A 20,410-nucleotide genomic window follows, 5' to 3' on the forward strand; every position below is an offset into this window, starting at 1 on the left:
AACCAGAAGCAGCTGAGAAGTCTCATTTCCTCACAAAATCAACTTAAAAATTGCATGATTTTCAAACGAAGCACCAATAGAAATATTTAATAATGTACAATTCTTACCCTACTAATGAACGGTGTTTTTGTAACAGTCAACTCAGAAAGTTCTAAATCAAATCAATAAATATATTTTGTTGTTAATGAAATCCAATCATCTCTACATCAAAACAGGAACTAAGCAAGCAATTAGGTGCAGAACTGAGCAAAACCAGACTCATAACTACAGCATGCATTCTGGCAACTGCCACATTCCTCTACTTACACCGAGAGCACACTTGAAGCATTCCTTGTCAAATCTGTACACTGGAGAGAGGATCTCAAAGAATTTCAAAATACTTTCTTCTCTATTGAGGTTGGCAAATTGTCGAAATGTTTGTTGGATTAATTTTCGTAGTGTTTTGGCCTGTGTATTAAAATGTTTAAAGATCAATTATTTTAAATCTAATCATTGACGGTGCATTTTAAGAGTTTCAGTCACTTACTAACAGTTTCTTCATCAATAAGATGCAGACAATTCTCAAGAAAAAAAAGAAGCTTCAAAACGTAAGTAATGGTTCTGCCTTCTAACTTCTGCTTGGGAACAAAATTATTTCTGCTATATATTATAAAAGGAATATCTAACTAATAATGTATTAAATAAATTATAATAGAAGACAACATGTTAACCTTTACAGGAACTATTTCTTCTAGATTCTTCATATCTCCCAACTTCTTAACTGTGTACCAATACAAAAACACAGCAACCTACACCTTCATACTAGGTTTTAAACTTAAATCACCATTCTCTTATCTTGTAACAACCCAGCTGTAGCTGCATCTTAATCTCTGCGCACATTATCTTAGACTATCCATAGTATAGTGGATTCTTAAAGTCTGATAATATGCAAAATAACTTCCATATAAAAATATAAAATTAAAATTTAAAATTAAAAATTAATGTAAAAAGTAACCAAACATTTAAATTAAACTATTTTAACTCTATTGCATATCATTTTATTAACTGTTTTCAGAGTAGAAATAACCACTTAGAGCAGGACAAATCATCATCCCAACATCTGGGACAGTTGGACAGAGCAAGACACCTAATTGCATATCCTGAAAAAGAAAGCACGTAGAGGATACAAGCGGGCTTTCAAACAACTGCATTTAAAAAAAGAAAAAGGATAACTAAAATAAGACTTATGAAAAGTGAAGTTATCTGTCTGTATATAATGTATAATCCCTGGGAAGGCTGCCACTCATATGAAAATAAAACAGAATCTGAGAAGCAATCTCTTTAACATGCCCCAAAACTGAACAAGCAGTCAAGAATCCTGAACAAAAACATCTGTTTCTAAACACTAGAATTCATCTAGACAGAAGTGCAGTGCCTTCTCCTCATCTGTCCTAATCATAAGAATCACAGAATCATTTAGGTTGGAAAAGACCTAAGAGTACAGGTATGCTCTGTAAGTAGTGTAGCGCCAGGTGACCCACCGTTTCCATCACATAATGCCAAAATGTCAAACCCATAAACATCTATTTTTTTTCCCTTTGTCAAAGCTTGACCCATGTCTAAAGTGACTGAATGTGGTTTAAAAAACCTTAGTAATACCCACTTCCAATACATCTTCCAACTAACAACAATGATAGAAGGTCAAACCATGCTTATTTTTGCAGTATGTCAAGGTTAAGACAGGAATTACCATTGTTCCTCTACCAAAACATATCTAAATGTCCTATTGTAACAGCATTAAACCTCTTCATTCTTTCACCTTGCCTGTTAACAGCTCCCAGGCACTACACAGATATAAACTTCCTTTTGTTAACACTTCCAGTCGGATCAGGCATTCATTTTTCGTAAGCCTTTAAAGAACATTCAGAACTCTAAATAGCCAGAATTTTTTAAAAGGAGTGTTCACGAAAGAGTTACTCTAATAGCAGTGATCCAAGGGTGTTGCATATTCACATACAAAATGATGATCAGTTTTGCAACGACACATATATATGGGTTGAAAAAAACCCTCAGCTTGACACATAAACTTTTTGTTATGAAGTTAACAAGGAAACGTGCCATTTTCTTGTAACTGCAAATTACTGCGTCACTTTAGCAGAACCTTCTACCAACTATCAGGTGGATCACTACTCTAACAGGCTGCGGATACTTGCGTAGGATAAAGAAAGCATCTGGCAGTCAGGAGACCTCCCTACTGCACCCAGAGCTGCCTCAGGCATTATCTTCCTTTTTACTGAGAAAAGCAACGTTAAGGGAACTGAAGACCTTAGCCTTAAATGAAGGCCTGGCAAATACCAGGAGGAAGACACTACAAAAAGAAAAAAAGCTGCTAGCTCAAGTTGTCCCAATGATTTCAGCCACTCAGTTGTTGAAAGATACTTTATTCTGCCCATAGTTTGTTGTCCTGGCCTTTTTCAGCATCATGTTGACTCCCATGCATAATGGCATATGTTATTTGGCTCATTAAGTCCACCAAGAAGACTTACTCTTCACTTTAACTTTGAGATCATTAGTAAGGGGTAAACAGAAAGTCAGTTAAAAAACCCTACCTCTTCCATAAGGGAAGAGAGCCTTTTATGAGAAATACCTGCAAATGACAACTTCAAGGGAAATGCACTGAAAATTTGCTCTTAAAATATTTCCTAAGAACAATTTTTTTTTCTCTGCTTTTGCTCAAAGCATGCTCTAGAGTGACGGTGAAGACTCCTGATTTGCAAACTAAACACAATCTGGCTTACATCCATCTCCCCGCATCACCCCCCCCCCCCCCGCCCCAATTGTTGGCTTAGTATAAGTAGATTTTTTTCCCCTGTGGTGTTTGCATACTTGATATAGCTACATACAGACAGCATGGCTTAGCAGTCACATCATCATCAAGGCACCATTTACTAAGCCAAACACAGGAAGATTTCTTATTCCTCTCTGGTGAAGTAATGAAACTGGCAGGCCTGTTGACTCAGTAACTGTTCCTCTGTACTTCAATTAGGCTGATTACTCTTTCTTGAACATGGATAAACACAAGTATTTGCAGTGTGTATGAGACATAGTGCATTGTCCAATGACTTTAATGTTTCCTCCTGGAGACACCTCCCGAGACACCTCCTAGGACAGCACTTGCTTTCTTTTACAACACTATCTCTTACAGACACTGTAATCCACCAATATATAAATGTCTTTAAACTCCTGACTTCTTTTTTATTTATTTAACGAGCTCCCTAAATAAAGCTGAACTTTCTGTTTTTAAACCCCTGTATATCACCTAATACTTGGCACTGTTAAATATGTTGATTTTCATTTTTCCAGCCTTCTGGTCTTCCTATACACAGAATGATAGCCTCTGTATAGCTGGCATCTCCTAAATGCGTAACGTCAACAAATTTGATTACCACTGCCCTACACTCTACACTTTACCTCACTAATAGAGAGAAATAATTAATTTTTTATTTCATGGCCATCAGGAGCCCTCCTTTGCCTGCAAGGTCAAAATCATCAGTCTTCACAAAGTGGGAGAGTCATTTAATCATTGGAATGAATCCTACATTATTTTTAATAGGGATTTAACTTTAATTAAAAAGCAGACCCATTCTTCCTTCCCTTGTTTTTCCTCTTCATATGTCCAACCTTTTTTTCATGTCTTTGCAAGGTTCTACTCAGCTTCACCTTCTGGCAATTCTTGCTACTTCTTTCTGCTATTCTCTCCGTTTCATGATTTCTAAAGAGCAGTTCTCTTTGTTGGTCAGTTTTCTGGCTCCGTAATACCATTTTTGAGACAGTTACTCATTCTTTGACGTCTGGAGCCTTTCACCACAATTTCTCTCATTAGCAGAGAATACAGTTTCAGATTAATTGCTTAAATTAAAATGCAGAGGGATTACTTAAATCCACTTGACTTCATTAGCTTCTGATTTTCAAAAGTCTTTTGAAACAAAACCCCTTCATGACAGACATTTTCTGTTTATCCATTTAAATCACAATGTAGAAAGTTTCTAAATCTGAAGTTGAATTCTATCACTGCTTACCAAAACCAGCTCTAAAATACCAATTTGTGATCTGTACTTTCACGTATGAATGGTAAGATATATTTTACCAAGATATTCATATCCAGACTGCTATGGCTGTAAAAATACTTGGTGACCATTCTTAATCCCCCTTTTCAAAACATGTCAAGAAAAATTTGCATTTTTTACTCTGGGAACACACAGACTTCAATGGAAGAGAGATTCAACTAACATTTATACTCTTAACTAGGATTATCATAAGTGGAAAATACTGGAAATCTTCCTTGAATGAGTCGGATACAGTCTTGAGCAAGAAAGGCAGAATATGATTTATTGAATTGCCACTAAAAATATGCTGCTTTCTTACATGTCCCCTTCCTCTTTCTCCAGAAGTCTCATTTCTCTTTTTTTTTTTTTTTTTTTTTTGGTGGGGGGGAAGTTGTTATTTGATACTAGAGGATCTGAGGGCTTCTTATGAACTTCTATCCACAAGGTTTGAGGGGCAGAGGTGTACCTCTCTCACAGTAGCTCAGCACGGCCACGTAAACCACTACTATCTTAGTTCTGCCAGCTGCACACCTGTACTACATCGATTTATATCTTACCAATCTGACAGACAGCTTTGATATTTTTTCACCAAGACAGCACAACTGCACAGCAATTCCCTTATGACTATATGGTGAAAAAGATAATGCAATTTTCAGATTTCTGACACTATTTTTTTAAGTAGTATACAATTGACTGGAACTATAATTACCTTCACTGAATCTAGTAAACTCTTCGGGAAAAAACGTCTTAAACCAACATCTTTCCTGAAACAAAAACACACAGAGCATTAATATAAAAACCATTGTGCAGTATTTTGCAGCACTATAATTAATTTCTTTTTAAATTTTGACTCACTTTTTCCTCATTTTGAGCATCTAATGTTAAAATTCCCATCTTTTTATTGCAAGTAATCAGGATCCTAATTTTGTCCATGAACTCAGATTTTGCAAACTGATATACATCGAGCTCACTTTCACACTTATAAATAGGGTTGCAGCCCTGGTTTGAAACCCAGAGCCATAGGATTAAATATTTTTGTGGCTCAGATGTGCCTAGCTTACATCTGATGTGTGTATGTATCACTACAACTAAATATTAGCTAAGAAAGATGCCTGAGAAGTTGCCAGAGGTATGTTAGTGCAGAAGAAAATCATTGTACAACCAGGTGTAACAGATCTTGCATGACTGTGAACTAGGCGTACAGTATTAGCAGAAAATTTGCACGAGAAAAAGGAAAAACTAAAAGAAAAACGTAAATAGGAAAAGGACTTATATCCTTGCCTCTCAAAGGTGTTACTGAATTTTTTCCTTTAAATTTAAGAGGTTAGAATCTCTTTTAAACAAACACGCTTATGTTCTGAAATGAGTATGAAAGCAAGCTTTCCATGACTGCATGCTTTGAACATAAACAGAAATACATCTGGAATTCTTACATTTGGCAAAGAAAAGAAAAGCCATTAGTGAGCCTGAGTTATACAGTGTGTATTTACTGCTACCTAACAGCCCAAGAAGAAAGCCAACATTAAAGTCAATATAAAAAGCTTACTCAAAATAATAAAACAGGGTATTTTTAAAGCTCCCTAAAGACAAGTAGTATACAATTTCACAAAACATACTAAAAACATCCTCAACTAAAAGGACCAGAACATTCATGCACAGCAGCGAACACTGGCATCTGTGCAATGACAGTAAGCTGAAAGATTATAAAACTTCCATAAGTGTTAATTCCTTTTATGCATTTCTTCTCAAATGCAAATTATATACGGTTTATCATCCCACACAGTTAAATAAATCTAACACACTATTACCATCTAAATAACATGCAAAGATATTTTGACAAGGAATATATTAGTTTAACATTAAGCATTTGAGAGTGAAGTGGTGTTTTCAAAAATGAAGCACCCTACATCATTCCAGTATTACTCATCTCAACAGTACTGCAGCACACGGCTGCGACAACCTGATTCGATTCATTATTAAAAAGAGTTGTAGAGTAGCCTTTTGTACAGATCTGTATGTAACAAATTCAGAAAAAATTCTTATGCAGAGTACAACAAAACACAACTCAATAAAATTTGGTAATAAAGCATATTTTGTGTTTAACTGAGATGGGAGATTTACTGGAATAGACTTTAACGTAAGCAGCATACAGATTTAATGCCATAGTCAACGACAAACTATAGATACCTATAAATAAGGGAATAAGCATTGGAAATTGGAACATACAAACAGTTTTAAATGCACAATGCTACAAACTCCTTCCCTTCCCTCCTCAGCTGCACTGCGGGGGAGTAAAATGGCTAACTCGGGATACACACCAACTCAGTCCTCCAGATTAAGAACTCAAGACATCTGTTTTCTGATTGCCAGTAAGAGATAATTAGCAGCGAGATCCTGGTTCATACAGTTCTACTACAGCTTTGTATTTAACCTCATCTACTCCATCCTACTTGTGGGCTTAAATGTAATTTTTTTTTTTAATGTATAAACTTCAATGGGATTAATAAAATACCAACTACAGATAGATGATACTGCTTGTCATATAATGATAAGCAGCTTTAGGCAACATGTATCTTTATTTCTATTTTTCATCTCAATTGAAGTTACAACAAAAAAGTAATGTTAGATTAACATAATAGACTTTAACATGCTTTTTACAAAATTGTGGCTGCAGCTGTTCCTTCATATAGCTCCCATTTTTGTACTTGTAATTATCCCTGTTCTATGCTAACAGGCTTCACACTTATTATGAAAAAATTCTTCTTTCACTACATGAAGGCCCAACTATTAAAGGCTACTTAACAGTTTGATTCTATCTACCATTTCCCATCCAGATTTGGTCTTGTATGAAAATTTGATCAAAGATGAATATACATCAAGTAGACATCTGACAAAGACAGGCAAGAAGCAATCACACCAAATGCAAAAAAGTGTCATTTAAAAATTGCACTCAGCTGGTTAAGTGCCTCATGATGTACTAAAACTAGCAAAAAACCCTCCAAACAAACAAAAAGCCTCACTTGAGAAATAAATTTTACTTATGTAGATAAACCTTTATATGCTATTAAGATGGTAAGATCGAATGAGTACATTTTGGAGATGGCTGGCACTTTTTGCAGACTCTTACTAGCTTATAATTCTCTATAGCCACTTTAAGGTGCTTTTATCCTTCATCTCCCCCAGCTAAATCCCATACAAAACACATTTTGCCTAAAAAACCCCCAAAAACTTAAAAATAATCTTGAAGTGCACAATTCTACATTTCCAATTTTGCATGGCATTAAGCTGCTAGATTTTGCATATCAGGGTTTTGCTTCACTTTTGTCTTTCACAGCAGCAATTATGTTATTTCCTACCAAAACAGTTACTGTTTGGAAAACACACCCACTGAAAGAAACAAGTCACTGTTAAACTGGAAGCAGCCCCATGCTGAGTCCTCCAGGAACTCTCATCTGTTACAATTATTAATTAATACTTTGTGTCATCTGTTATGACCCTTGTTTCACTTGCCTCATTGTTTCCGAAGTTGTTAACCTAATTACTAATGTTTGTAGCTTATGAGCTGCCAAATAACTGACTTAAAAATACCTTTCTCAAGTTCTTACTGGAACATATGTAAACTGCAACCACTGTAACAGTACTTTCAAAACTTTTTTGTATCACCTTTTAGCCTTGTCTATCTGCTCATCCCATTCATCTGTACTAGTCCAGTCTCGTTTTGTTGCACATTTCCTCAACCAGGATATTTCTACTAGTGGTTACCAACAAAAAACTAAAGTCCTTCAAAACCCCCCCTCATTCAAACAAAAACAAAGCTTTAAAAATTCTGCACAGATAGAGGAGCACTATATAAATAGCAGGAACTACAGAAATAAGCAGGCAATTCATTAAAGTTATCTTTACCTATTAAAAGCATACCATTTCCTCAAAAATCCTTGCGAACTTATTCATTGTGGTGAAAAATCTTACCTTCCACCTCCAAATTCTCTAATTTCACACTCTAAAAGTTAGCACACATTTTATTAAAAATAAAGTAAAAACCAGAGACTTCACAGCTACACCAACCTTTTATCCCAATTTTATGTTAAACTGTAGAGCATCTTTTCACATGGATAATTAGTAGTGAAGAGCAGATCATTGGTATATGTATGTATGAAGCTTGTTCCACTAAATTAATACAAATAAAACCGGTTTTCAATCCCTGAAGCTTCTAAAGGACTTTGGATTGTCTGGACTAAAGCCATCTACTATACAACATGATTAAGTAACCAAAATACTGTCAGTATAAGGCCGTTTCTTGGTCATCTTAAAATTTGTGATACACAGATAACTAACAAACTTCCTAACTGCAAGGTCGCAATTCAGGAAATCCATGTACTGAGCAAACAGAAATAAAAACAGTACCACAAACATTTTCAAGTAACTCAAACTTTACCACAGTTAAGTCACAACTGAAGAATGCAACTATGCACAGAAAAACATTTAGAAACAAAATCACCTTAGAACTGGACTTGATGAACCCATAAACATTAGCAAAATTGAAAGACGTCATCAAAAGCCTCCTGATCCAAGTTTAAACAACTCCAACCCTGTTTCCCTGGACCAGAGTTAAAGGTGCTCTTCCTACTTCTATACCTCAATAGGTTTCATCATCCTTTTCTTATATTAAAGCACTCAAAGATCTCAACAAACTTCATGGAATAAAAAAAATTACAACAGAAATGTTCTGTTATTGAACTGAATTTAATGTTCCTGATTAGGAAACAGTTCACACCTCCAGCTAGAACACAATACTTACTCTAACACTTCATAGTTGGACTTCTTTTCTAATGCATTGCCTCTCATCTCTCCGTAGGATCTCCTGAAGTCAGGAAAAATATTTGAAAGCGACAATTATTGGATGATCCAGCCTAAAACTACAACATCAACGTAGTCAAATCTTTCAGAGACTTACCATTATAAAACATTGGCAGAATGTTTTTATCTCAACAGATCAGATTTTTATTTTACAAAATAATTTAATGTATGGAACATTACACAGGACTATAGCAGTACTGCATTTTCAGAACCACTGTAAACCAGCTTAAGTACACTGCTACCAAAAGAAGTGATCTAACCTGCCCTTCAGCAGCAACTTTCTACCTCTAACACTATCTCCCTCCTTTCTAACAGCACTTACGTCTCTGCATTTAACAGGGAGAACCAAAGGAAGCACGGAATGATGAAAACTAACAGTTTCAATCCAGACATGTTCATATAAAAAAAAAAATTAATAAATCGAGAATGAGTAGCTATTGTTGGGAGAGGGCTGGGATCATTGTTTTCACTGAGAAAGTGGACCAGTAATGCTTATGATAAGACAGTCTTAGTAGTCATCTACTAGAAATAGCTCATGAAAATGCTTTGAAGAGCCACAGCATGAGAACCATGGAAAGCAGGATTTGGATGATAAAATAATCATGGATTATTACACTCATTACATGTTTTCAAATAAAGCACCAATGATTTTCTAAGTGCAATAAGGAGTTTGCAGTTACACAAAGAATTTTTGCTTCCTCTGGGGCTACCAGCAAAACTTACAGTGAAGACGTCAGGTTCTCCTACGATACCTAGGAAATTTCGTAAGCCTAAATTTTATTTTGGAAAATAAGTGTTCAAAAGGACATTCTTATTCTCTGCTAACAAGTTTACATTTGCCATTAATTTCTTATCTATTTTACTTCTCCCCTAATCTCCCTGTGTGAGACAACAGCGTAACTAAAGCAAATGTTTCAGGCTGGAAATTCTCCATGAATTAGCAAAAACCAAAACATGCATTTCAAAAGCTGTGCTGGGAACTCTCTCAAGGATCTCTTAATCTAATAAATTTATCTTTATTTTCCAGCTGTCTATACAGTTGACAAGAACACCAAAACTACCCAAAAGAATCCTTAAGATTTAATCATTTGAAAACAGCACATTAAAAATTAAGTAAATGCAGGGAAGAAAGGTAGCAGCATTTATCTTTAATTACATTCTTTAGCTGTAGGATTTATATATGCACAATGACAAGGCTATTTGCTAAATAACACCACAGATGCATTTTTTAAGTGTACTTCACTGTACTCTACAGGCCTTTGAATTATTCAGACGAAGAATTCACCCAAAAGGCAGTATCAAGATGTAATTAATTAAAATTCTAAAATTAATGTTAATTTTAAAATCACTAGAAATTGGTTGCAATACAGTCTATTCAGTTTTTCTTCAAACTACTTTGCAGCAAAAAAGTCTTATGATGTTTCATTCAACTATACTGGTCAGGAATCGATGAACTATAAGCAGTTTCAAAATTAATGTATACATTCTGTCATAAACATGTTGAATAATAAATGAAATTATCAGCTTACCGGATTTCAAGGCAACCTAGTTTCAAAGCAATTTCCTGGTCCACTTGATCTGCTATTTCTAACATATAGTCATTTTTCACCTACAGCAAAAGAAGTAGGTACGCATCACAGAAAGATCAGTTCAGTGCCAATACAGACTAAAATACTGCCCAAACAACTTTAGAATAAATACGTCTTAAGTTTACTTTTTTGGAATGACTATTCAGAGTGCATGAAGAAAAAAAGAAGTTATGTTCATATTCTCCACAAATGAGCTGCAGTTTTGTAAGAAAACCATTTCGACTGCAACAAACTTAATTTAAAAATTCCTTATCTACACCAGTATTACCTATGTTTTATTGAATATAATAAAAATCTTCACAGGAGGCCGAGCAGATGGTTGCACCTGCATTCAAGATACGTGAATATATGCTGCATTCCTGAACCATCTTGGTCAACAGTTTTTAATTTTGTAGGTGCGTCTAATCATGCATATAAAACAGACAAATGTCCGTGCATTACTGTGAAAATAAAAATAGCAGTAAGAAGAGTAGCATGTGAAAACCATACTACATACTGACTTAAAATAATGTTTGAACTAGCAAGAAGAAGAAACAAGAGTGAAACTAGATGGTTACCATCTACAGTAGGAAATAAAACAGGCCAAGGAGTGTGCTCTGACCTGGACAAGGCCAAATGCTATGGCCAAATGGTCATCCCTCCCGAGAAGGATGGTTGGGACAAACCAGCATATTTGGACCACTGCTGGCATGCATCGTCCCCCAGCTGTGCTTGGGCACAGTCTAGAAGAGTGGTAAAGCGGCATGTGCAAAAGCTGTACCACAGAGCACGCTAAATATTCAACAAGATGGGACTATGGTGGGTCAAAGCTTCATCACGTGTCCTGGACTTGTTTTATTTACTAATATCAATGTAGGCAGAAAGCCTACTTTTTAGGCAATACTTTCATCACATTGGAGTAAGTAATTTATTCAGTTACTAACCAAGGAAAAAAAAAAAAAAAAAGACAGTAAGAGAGAACAGAACAAGTGCTGAAGAATTTAACTCTGATCCTGTCTTCTGTGCAACAAGCGTTTTTTACCAGTAACGTATCTCTACAGAAGTACAACTTTTCTTTAATGCCTCATGTTATCCTCTGTCTTATGAAATCATAAACTTGCTATAGAGATCCTAAAGTCTAAGATCCTAAAGTTGCAGAAAGTCCTGAAGTATCACAAAAATCCACAACTGACTTGCAGACGAAAGAGAAGATTATACATTATGAAAGCAATACACTTTACAAAATGCTTTTTTTGAGTGATGACAAGTTGTAAGAAAAACTATTTCAAACTGCTACTGCTATAAAATTCATAATTCAAAAGATAAGTACAGCAACAGATTCAACAGCTGGAGGTCCTCTCCAGTCAGCACCCTCCCAGTAACACATGAGCATGCATTCTCTCACCACCAATGTGACAGCTGGATCCAGCCCTAGACTACAAAGCAACAAATACATAAGACCTTCCTAGTTATGAAGGGCATGAAAAATTTTTGTTATTGAAAGATGTGAAAGAAGAAATACGCGCAAGAGTGAGAATATGAATTATTGCAATAGCTGCAACATCAGGAGAAAGCTTCTTGCATTTGAACTCATACAGGTACTCCACATGACAAAACAATAAGCTTTTAACCCTTCTCAAGTCAATGCCTACAAATACTAATGAAGACAGGAGAATAAAAAATTGTCCTTCAGCATCATACAGTTTGCTATTTGTATACACACATGGAAATAGTCATTCTGTATTCCCGTGGCAGTAATACACAAAATATGTAGAATTAAGAATTGTCTTTTTCTTCATTATGCTTACAATTGAAAAAAACAAACACCTTCTCATGTGAAACAGCATTCTATTTGAGTTTGGCAACATTTACAAAGATTTGTCTCATTAAAGGTTAAAAAAAGCCCCCCCCCAAAACCACAGACTCTATATATCAGGTAATTACAATGGTTGTAAGTGATATAAACTGAGAGAAAGATGCATCTTCCAGGAAGTCAAGATGTTTTGATTCTGTATTTTTGTTCAGAACCATGAAGGTCCCTAAGTGCAAAGAGTCCTATGCATTAGCCAAGTAAACAGTCATTGCTCTAATGGATGAAACGTCTTCTAATTTATGAAATCCTTTACAAGCAACCCTGTATAAATTAGAGAGAACTGTCAGGACGAGAGGAAATGGCCTTAAGTTGTGCCAGGGGAGGTTTCGATTGGATATTAGGAAAAATTTCTTCACTGAAAGGGTTATTAAGCATTGGAACAGGCTGCCCAGGGAAGTGGTTGAGTGACCATCCCTGGAGGTATTTAAGAGACATGTAAACGTGGTGCTTAGGGACATGGTTTAGTGGTGGACTTGGCAGTGTTAGGTTAACGGTTGGACTCGATGATCTTAAAGGTCTTCTCCAACCTAAATGAAATTAAATGATCATGTTATCTATTTATTTATAAGATACGGCAGACACATTCCATTCATCTGAAAGACTCGGCAAAGAAGGCATTGCAGAAATATTTTCTGCAGGGGGAATTTAAGGTCCTGTTCTTCAGCATCAGGTTTAAAGACTGCCTGATGATACAAAGTGACTGAAGAGTTCTCCCATCTGAATCACCCCAATCGCATAGGGAAGGAACCTCTGGAGGTCCTCTGGTCCAACCCCACTGCTCAAGCAGGGCCACCTAGAGCCAGTTGCCCAGGACCGTGTTCAGACAGCTTTTGAATATCTCCAAGGATGGAGACTCTACAACCTCCCTGGGCAACCTATGCCAATGTTCAGTCACCCTCACAGTAAAAAAAAAAAAAGTTTCCTGATGTTCAGAGGGAACCTCCTGTGTTTCAGTTTGTGCCCATTTTCTCTGGTCCTGGCACTGGGCACCACTGAAAAGACCCTGGCTCCATCCTCTTTGCACCATCCCTCCTCTCCAGGCTGAACAGTCCCAGCTCTCTCAGCCTTTCCTCAGAGGAGAGATGCTCCAGGGCCTTCATCATTTTCATGGCCCTTCACTGAACTCTCTGCAGAAGCTCAATCTCCCTTGCACTCAAAGTCATTACAACACCTGGAGGCATTTTCAAGAAATTTGGCAATCCAGAAAATCGGGCATTTCTGACCAGCCTGTACTGCTCAGTATCAAGTGCCAAAATGGGAAGAAGTCTCCCTGGAAAGGGCACTTCTGGAAACAAGACAAAAAATGCAGAAATTTTGAGTAGTATCTTATCTCAACTACTGTCCATTTACAATTACTCTTCATTCTACTGCAGAACTGCACCTGTCAGTAATGGTATAGTATTTCTCCAAGAGAAAGTCTTCTATAACCAAGATTTTGTTTGACTTTAAATCAGAACTACCGTCTAGATACCTTCACAAATGGCACAACGTAGTAACTTCAACAGAAAAATGAACAAGAACTTCTGTTCATCAGTAAGTATATGAAACCTGTGCTGCATTAAAACTGTCAGACCCAAGCTCAGAGCACTTAAATCAGGAAAATATTTTTCAGGTTCCCATGTTATTACTGTAAATGACCCCTAGAGTACACATAGGTGGCAAACAACAGAACAGTCCTCCTTGTCTGCAGGTCTACATGGGGATATTTGACAAATAAACAAATTGAAGATGCAAATTCTACGTGAGTTCAGTTCTTATATGGATTCCCATATTCCATAAATGTATCAAGTTAAAAGAAATTATCATCAGCTTATTTCTTGTTTATATTATCCATAGTGAGGTTTAATGAACTTTAATCATACTTTAAATACAAGCTTTCATTTTATTCTCCTACCCTTTTTCTGAGAATTCACCTTCATGTATACAGCAAGTTACTTCACCTAAAAAGCTAACATAGCTGTTCACAAAAATCCATTAGCTAGCCCACCTTACGTCTGCCCAAATCAAATATCCATTGGCTAGTTCACTTATATTTAAACTTTTTTTTAACTATGCATTCAATTTTTTGAACCATTTCAACAATTTTGCATCACCAGGAAATTTCAAAGCTGTTATCTACCCATTCCTTGAGGTATTCAGTTGTCGATCCTGACATATAAAACTTCCCCTTGCAGAAACTATGCTAATTTGAGCCTACTAGTATATCATGATCAAATATGTATTCATTTATCTTCATAGCTCATTGCCTCGTAGATACCAGTACTGAAGGACTTCATTTGTTAAACTAAACAGCTTAAGAACATCTTCAGTTTCATGCAAACATATTTTAAAATGCTGCTAGCCTCAAGTAACCACTCTTCCATAAATAAATAAGCAACATTACCCAAACATTTAAAGTTTAGGGTTTCATTCCTCTTGCCCTCCGGCTTGTGAGCTTTCGCAAATTCTAGTCATGTCTTCCCAGTTTGACTCTGCAACTACAAGCACCAGAACTTGACTACAAAAATTTAAAAAACCCTTCCCATTCCAACAATTTGGAAGAAAAAATAAGTATTGTGAAAATTCTCAGCTTATTTCCAAGACAAAAGTGAGACATTTTCACCATAATGCTGCAAGCACAGTTGCCTACTTGGGTGCATAATTTTGTTAGGGTGACAAGCAGAAAAAAGGGGGTATTTTTTTTGCACATCCCAGTCCAGAAGAGATGGACAAACAGAGATATTTCATAAAGCTGGTGTAAATTACATTGTGTTCCTTCCACCTCACGTTTCAGCCAACAGAGATTCTCCCTTGCTGATTTATTGCGGGGGGTGGGTGTGTGGGTGTGTATGTGGGTGGGTGTTGTTTCTGAAGTTCCTTGGTACAGTAACATGGAGTTTCAAGTCTTTCAAATTCACGGCAGTATTCAACGTGAAGAGTGAGATAAAAATGCCTTTATGCGCCTAAAAAATAAGGTGAAAACATAGAAAAAACAGCCTCCATCAGCGTCCCCAAGTGACTAATAACAGTGTTCACAAAATCACCCATGACATCCTCTCATCAAAATTAATACTTGCACTCGATTATCATAAAGCACTACATATACATTATATACACCTATTTATTTTTGTGTTTAAGCTTTGGAAGGTATACAAAGAGATTATAAGCTTCAGAAGGCCTATGGCCATAATCTTGTGGTCTAATTAGACTGAGCAGTGTCCTATTATGGATAGCAAAGGTAAGAAATTGATAGAAGGAATTAATTTTATCTTGCTTTTTTCAGAAACCTGTCCATACACATTCTTCTTGAAATATCAGTAAGTCTAAGGAAACAAAAAAAACCAAATACAAAAAAAAAGTGGATTCAATTTCTACTCCCAGAATACTAATGAGAACTTCTCTTATCACCTTTAATTTTTCTTGACTATTTTGTTTGAGATCGCATTAGATCAATGCATGAACTAATGCTCGTGCAAAGATTAGATAAGAATTTTGCAAGAGGTTCAGCACAAGCTGCATAACCTCCTAAGGAAAAACCCTGAACAAATTTTAAATGGAAGAGACGCAAGAGATAATTTAATGGTAATTAAGCACACTGCCACAAGGAAATGGAATAGTTTTCCTAGAAGTCTCTTGTGTTTGCTCAATTATTACTTTTATTATTATTGTTGTTAATATAGTTAAATGAGAGAAATGAGAATAGTTTTTGTCTGTTTCAGAGAAAAAAGGCCCAATCTTTAAAAGCATAAAGCCTATATACGTACAAAGACACAAAAATGAAACTCTGGCAAATCTAAAGAATTCTACCATTTTTTTCTGTTTACTACAAATTCAGAAGAAGTATGTTAGGAAGGAGGATGAATCCTGATCTGTGGGTTTGCGAGATACTGTTATCTGTGAGCTCATGTTACACCTGCAGAACTGCCCTCCTTGGTGGTATGTGCAGACCTTTACTTACGGCTTGGATGTTCAGTTAACAGTATGCAATGCCTGGAGGAAGGCTGAAGAGTACGTCATCAAGATAGATATACTCTTCAAGCAGATCAAGTACCACTGCTGTTGTTCTGCTCCCCATTTTAATTGTTCAGAATGGGATCTCTCCAAAGGCTAAACCAGAAAAAAATTGTAGGATGCTATTTAATATACCTTAATTTTACCTAGTTTGTAAGAGAACACTAATTTATATAAACTTGTCATACAAAACTGGTTTTGAAAAAGCCACCCCCAAAAAACCAACCGGCCAAACAAGAAACAGCAAAGCAGCAACTCATGCTGATTTCCACCAACCCAGCGAAGCCTTTAAAGTACTCCTGCTAAACCTGTGTGGCACTACTTCAGTTACACCACATACTAGAGATCAGATGCTCTGGCAATGATGAGACTACATGAAGCCTGTAGTCATCTCAAATACTTCATTGTCACAATGTTTTAGCAATAAAAATGCATAAAGATTAACAAGGCAAACACTCAGATTTACACTAGGATTATGAATTCAAGTGCTATACTGCTAAAAGCCTATATAATTTTCATTTGGTAACAATCAAAACCCCGAAATACTATGTCTTAAGTGAATCAGTTTGGTTTATGTTGCTTGCAACACACTTGCTTCCACTCACCCATTTTGCATTCTAGCAGAATGTGCTTATCTGAACTTGCAGAGAAAAACACATTGGAAAATAGTTTAAAGGAGGATAGAGACAAAAATAATTCCTCACTGCAAACTGTGGCATTGATTTCAAGCACCTTTCCCCTCAGATTTCTTCCTTGCAAATGTTTTAACAAGTTTAAATCAGATTTACAGTCAAGCAGGTGTACACATGGCGGGGGAGGGGATTAATCTATTCAAGTTACATTAAACATGGTATAATGGAAATGCAAACTACTTCAGGCTTCTAGATGACTACTACTACAATGTCAGTATTAGAAGTAGTAACTGTACTTGCATTTGCTCTCTCACAGGCTGGCGAGTAAGAATTAAAGTGTGACCTGTGCTTCACATTTGTAGTTAACTTCTTGGTCACGACAGCTTAAACAGTCTACTACAAAGAATGGATGCAATACGTGGAAAACATTAACACCAAGCATAAATGCACCTCTCTGAGGTAGGAAAAGAAGTCTTTTACATGTTCTGATAAAGTGAAAGAAAACTGTCACTCCCCCCTCCCAACATACACTACCTGTGTTCAATGAGTACACGCTTTGAAAGGGCAGTCGTATTTAAAATAAACAAGAATTTAGAAGTCCAATATAATCCTATGCCATAACATATTTCCTGACATATTAATGTCCTGATATTCAGTGAGAATCTACTTTGTTTATTTACCTTCTAGTCTCACCAATATTTTTAAATATTTTTGTCACTATTTTTCATTGATTAGCCAGAACAAAAATCTCTCTTATGTCTCTAGTCTTTTGAGCATTAGAAGTTCAAAGATATTCTTAAATCATAACAAAGAAAGCAGGTGAACACTGAACCATGAACTAATAAGCTTTTTCCGCAAGGAAAACTGGCACATAAACAAAAGAGCAGTTTCATTTCTGATGTCAGACTTCTAAAATATTTGTTCTTTTACTTGAATGGGCAAATTACTGATGGTCTAACTTCTCAAAATTTACTAGGAAATAATGGGCACTTTCCCAGCTATATAGATGGCTAGCAAATTCCAGCTAGTATCATTAAAAAAAAAAAAAAAAGACAGAGGAAAGCCCATGTTTGTGAAGATGGCAAAACTAGAGAATAGCTATGCTAGCACACATGATTTAAGAAGAAATCTATCACAGGCCTCGTATTTTATATACCAGCTGCTACTTTCAAAAGCCATCTGCTTCATTTTTCTGCACATGATTTTTTTATGCAGCTGCAGTATTTCAGAAAAACATTCACTCAGGCTGACAAGCTATCTTGCCAGTGCAGTTCATAAAAACACCACGCTGGATTTAATTTTTTTTATTAAGAACAAGAATAAAATCACTCTGAACTTAATACTGAACACTTTCCAGGAGTTTAGGGATTTTAAAAAAACTACTTGCTGTGTCTTAAAAATGTACTTTAGGTTTAAATTTTTTTATATCCTTAGAAATTATTAAATAAAATTATCAAACTTTCTGTTGAGTTTTCTTTTCAAGCATAACTACTGTGGAAATTCTTTAGCAACAGTACTATCAAATGGTGTTTCAATAAGGGCGAATACCAATAATTATTAGCCACTACACTGGCTTTCCCAGCTCATTTAAAGTTACCAAGACATTTCCCACAGGATAATCTCCAATTTTTCAGGAGGACAGTTTAAAAATGAGCAAGCTATTTCTCTTGCTTTACTTTCAATGTCTATGACCTACTTAAACAACTTAGTCTTTTTTTTTTCCCCCAAATTGGCATTGCTTTGAAAACTGCATTTAAAAAGCACTTCAGTGATTAAGTACCCCCTAAAGAGTTAAGCGCATAACCAAAAAAAACCACAACTGTGTAAGATATTTAGATCAGCAAACAAAGAAACAAAATGTCTTCTGTACTCCATTTAGTAAATAGCATAAGAATCGTAATTATAATAGTTTAACGAAGCATGGAAAACAAAGATTCACATTACACCATTTTCTCCTTATCTATTTGTTCTATCCAGATATTTTTAGTTGGTGTTTTTTTATTCAGAAATGATGTACTTGTGCTTAGCTAGTGGCATTTATATTAACAAATACCAGTTTCCTCTTAACCTTCTTGTATCTGCAATAATTATTTATTCATTCTCCTTTTCAGCAGGTCAGGTGTGTTCCAGCACCTGCTTTTAAACATTCAAGTTTCAAATACCCGAAGGTATTTTGGTATTTGGTTTTTGTATGTAATAGCTCACCCTCAGCCACCACAGCAACTGCTCATAAGGATCTTCATTTTACACTAACACACAGCACTCTGGTGACATTGGTCCTACGAAAGTCCAGTGAAATTTTTCCTACAATTTACCAACTTCTGTAACATGAAAGTCCAGAACGCCTCAATATATCCACTGGAAAAGCTGATCTTCAGCAACTACTTATGGGACCAAGACAACGACTGAAGTATATACCACATTTCTTTTCCCCACAATTTCACATTCAAAACAAACAAGTTGCTCTGTGTTCAGAATATTCCTGTTCAGACTGCATTCTGCAGCAGGTACCACACGTTAAGTCCACGACAATCCACGACACAGCTCTTCTGTGGTACCCTATCAGACATATTTATCTCAAATATTCTGTGGTTTCCACTGCAATCTTTCTAGTAGCGTTAAATACACCACAGAAATGCTGTAGCATAGCCTGGGACAAATACATCATTAGATGAATGTGGAACAGCCACCCAATATAATTGCTTACATCTGTAATCACCAAACTGCAAAAGGAGATGGCTCCTCCATCTTTTCACAGCGGAGCCCACCCTCATTTACCAACAGCAGGTTCCTGTAGGACACTGAATTTTCTTCACTACAGAATCAGAATAATCAGCTTGAAAGAATAGGGTCTCAAGCCACATTACTACAGCTTCAGAAATCTTACGCAAAATTAACCCTCAAAGATTTGTGCCTCATCTGCTTTGAATGAAGTACCATATGCACAAAAGCCCAAAACATACTTTTAATGTCATCACTATTTTTAGGAGCCATTAATGATCATAATGGTAGTTTTTAAATATGCACAGGAGGGAAACACATATGCGTTTCCACCCCTATTTACCCATCTAATAATATTAGACTTATAGAAGATAAGTCTACATTAGGGAAAATTAAGGCTTTGGCCCCTTCTAGTGGAGTTAAAAGCACAGATTCAGTATCAGGATAACATTCATTTGCCATCTGCCCTCAGCTGCTCCTCCTTTTCGTCTTCCAAGGTCACAGTCTCTACATTATCTAGAGGTGATCTTTGACATCTCTAACTAATTTTGGAAGCTCCTCTGTTAATAATAAGGGCATTAGAGATAGGGTGAGGGAGGTAATCAACTTCTGACAAGGCATTGTTAGGGACAGAATGGCTAAAAATGATCCCTTCTGTCCGAGTGGGCTGATCTCCAGATGTCA

General features: G+C 36.1%; 1 protein-coding gene across 9 annotated transcripts in view; it reads right to left on the reverse strand.

The window, feature by feature from the left end:
* Positions 1-20,410, reverse strand: part of PTK2 (protein tyrosine kinase 2) — a 227,748-nt gene that overhangs the window by 84,622 nt on the left and 122,716 nt on the right. For all 9 annotated transcript variants that reach the window (XR_008235252.1, XM_052787688.1, XM_052787689.1 and 6 more), the window contains 4 exons: positions 10,472-10,551; positions 8,884-8,946; positions 4,795-4,849; positions 307-447 (listed from right to left, as the gene is read on the reverse strand). Coding sequence is in view for 8 of the 9 variants with exons in the window: in XM_052787688.1 (XP_052643648.1) it covers positions 307-447; positions 4,795-4,849; positions 8,884-8,946; positions 10,472-10,551 (339 nt within the window). In the remaining variant the exon portion in view is untranslated. The remainder of the gene's footprint in view (positions 1-306; positions 448-4,794; positions 4,850-8,883; positions 8,947-10,471; positions 10,552-20,410) is intronic.

Source organism: Harpia harpyja, chromosome 5 (assembly GCF_026419915.1).
Source record: "Harpia harpyja isolate bHarHar1 chromosome 5, bHarHar1 primary haplotype, whole genome shotgun sequence".
NCBI classification, from domain to species: domain Eukaryota; kingdom Metazoa; phylum Chordata; class Aves; order Accipitriformes; family Accipitridae; genus Harpia; species Harpia harpyja.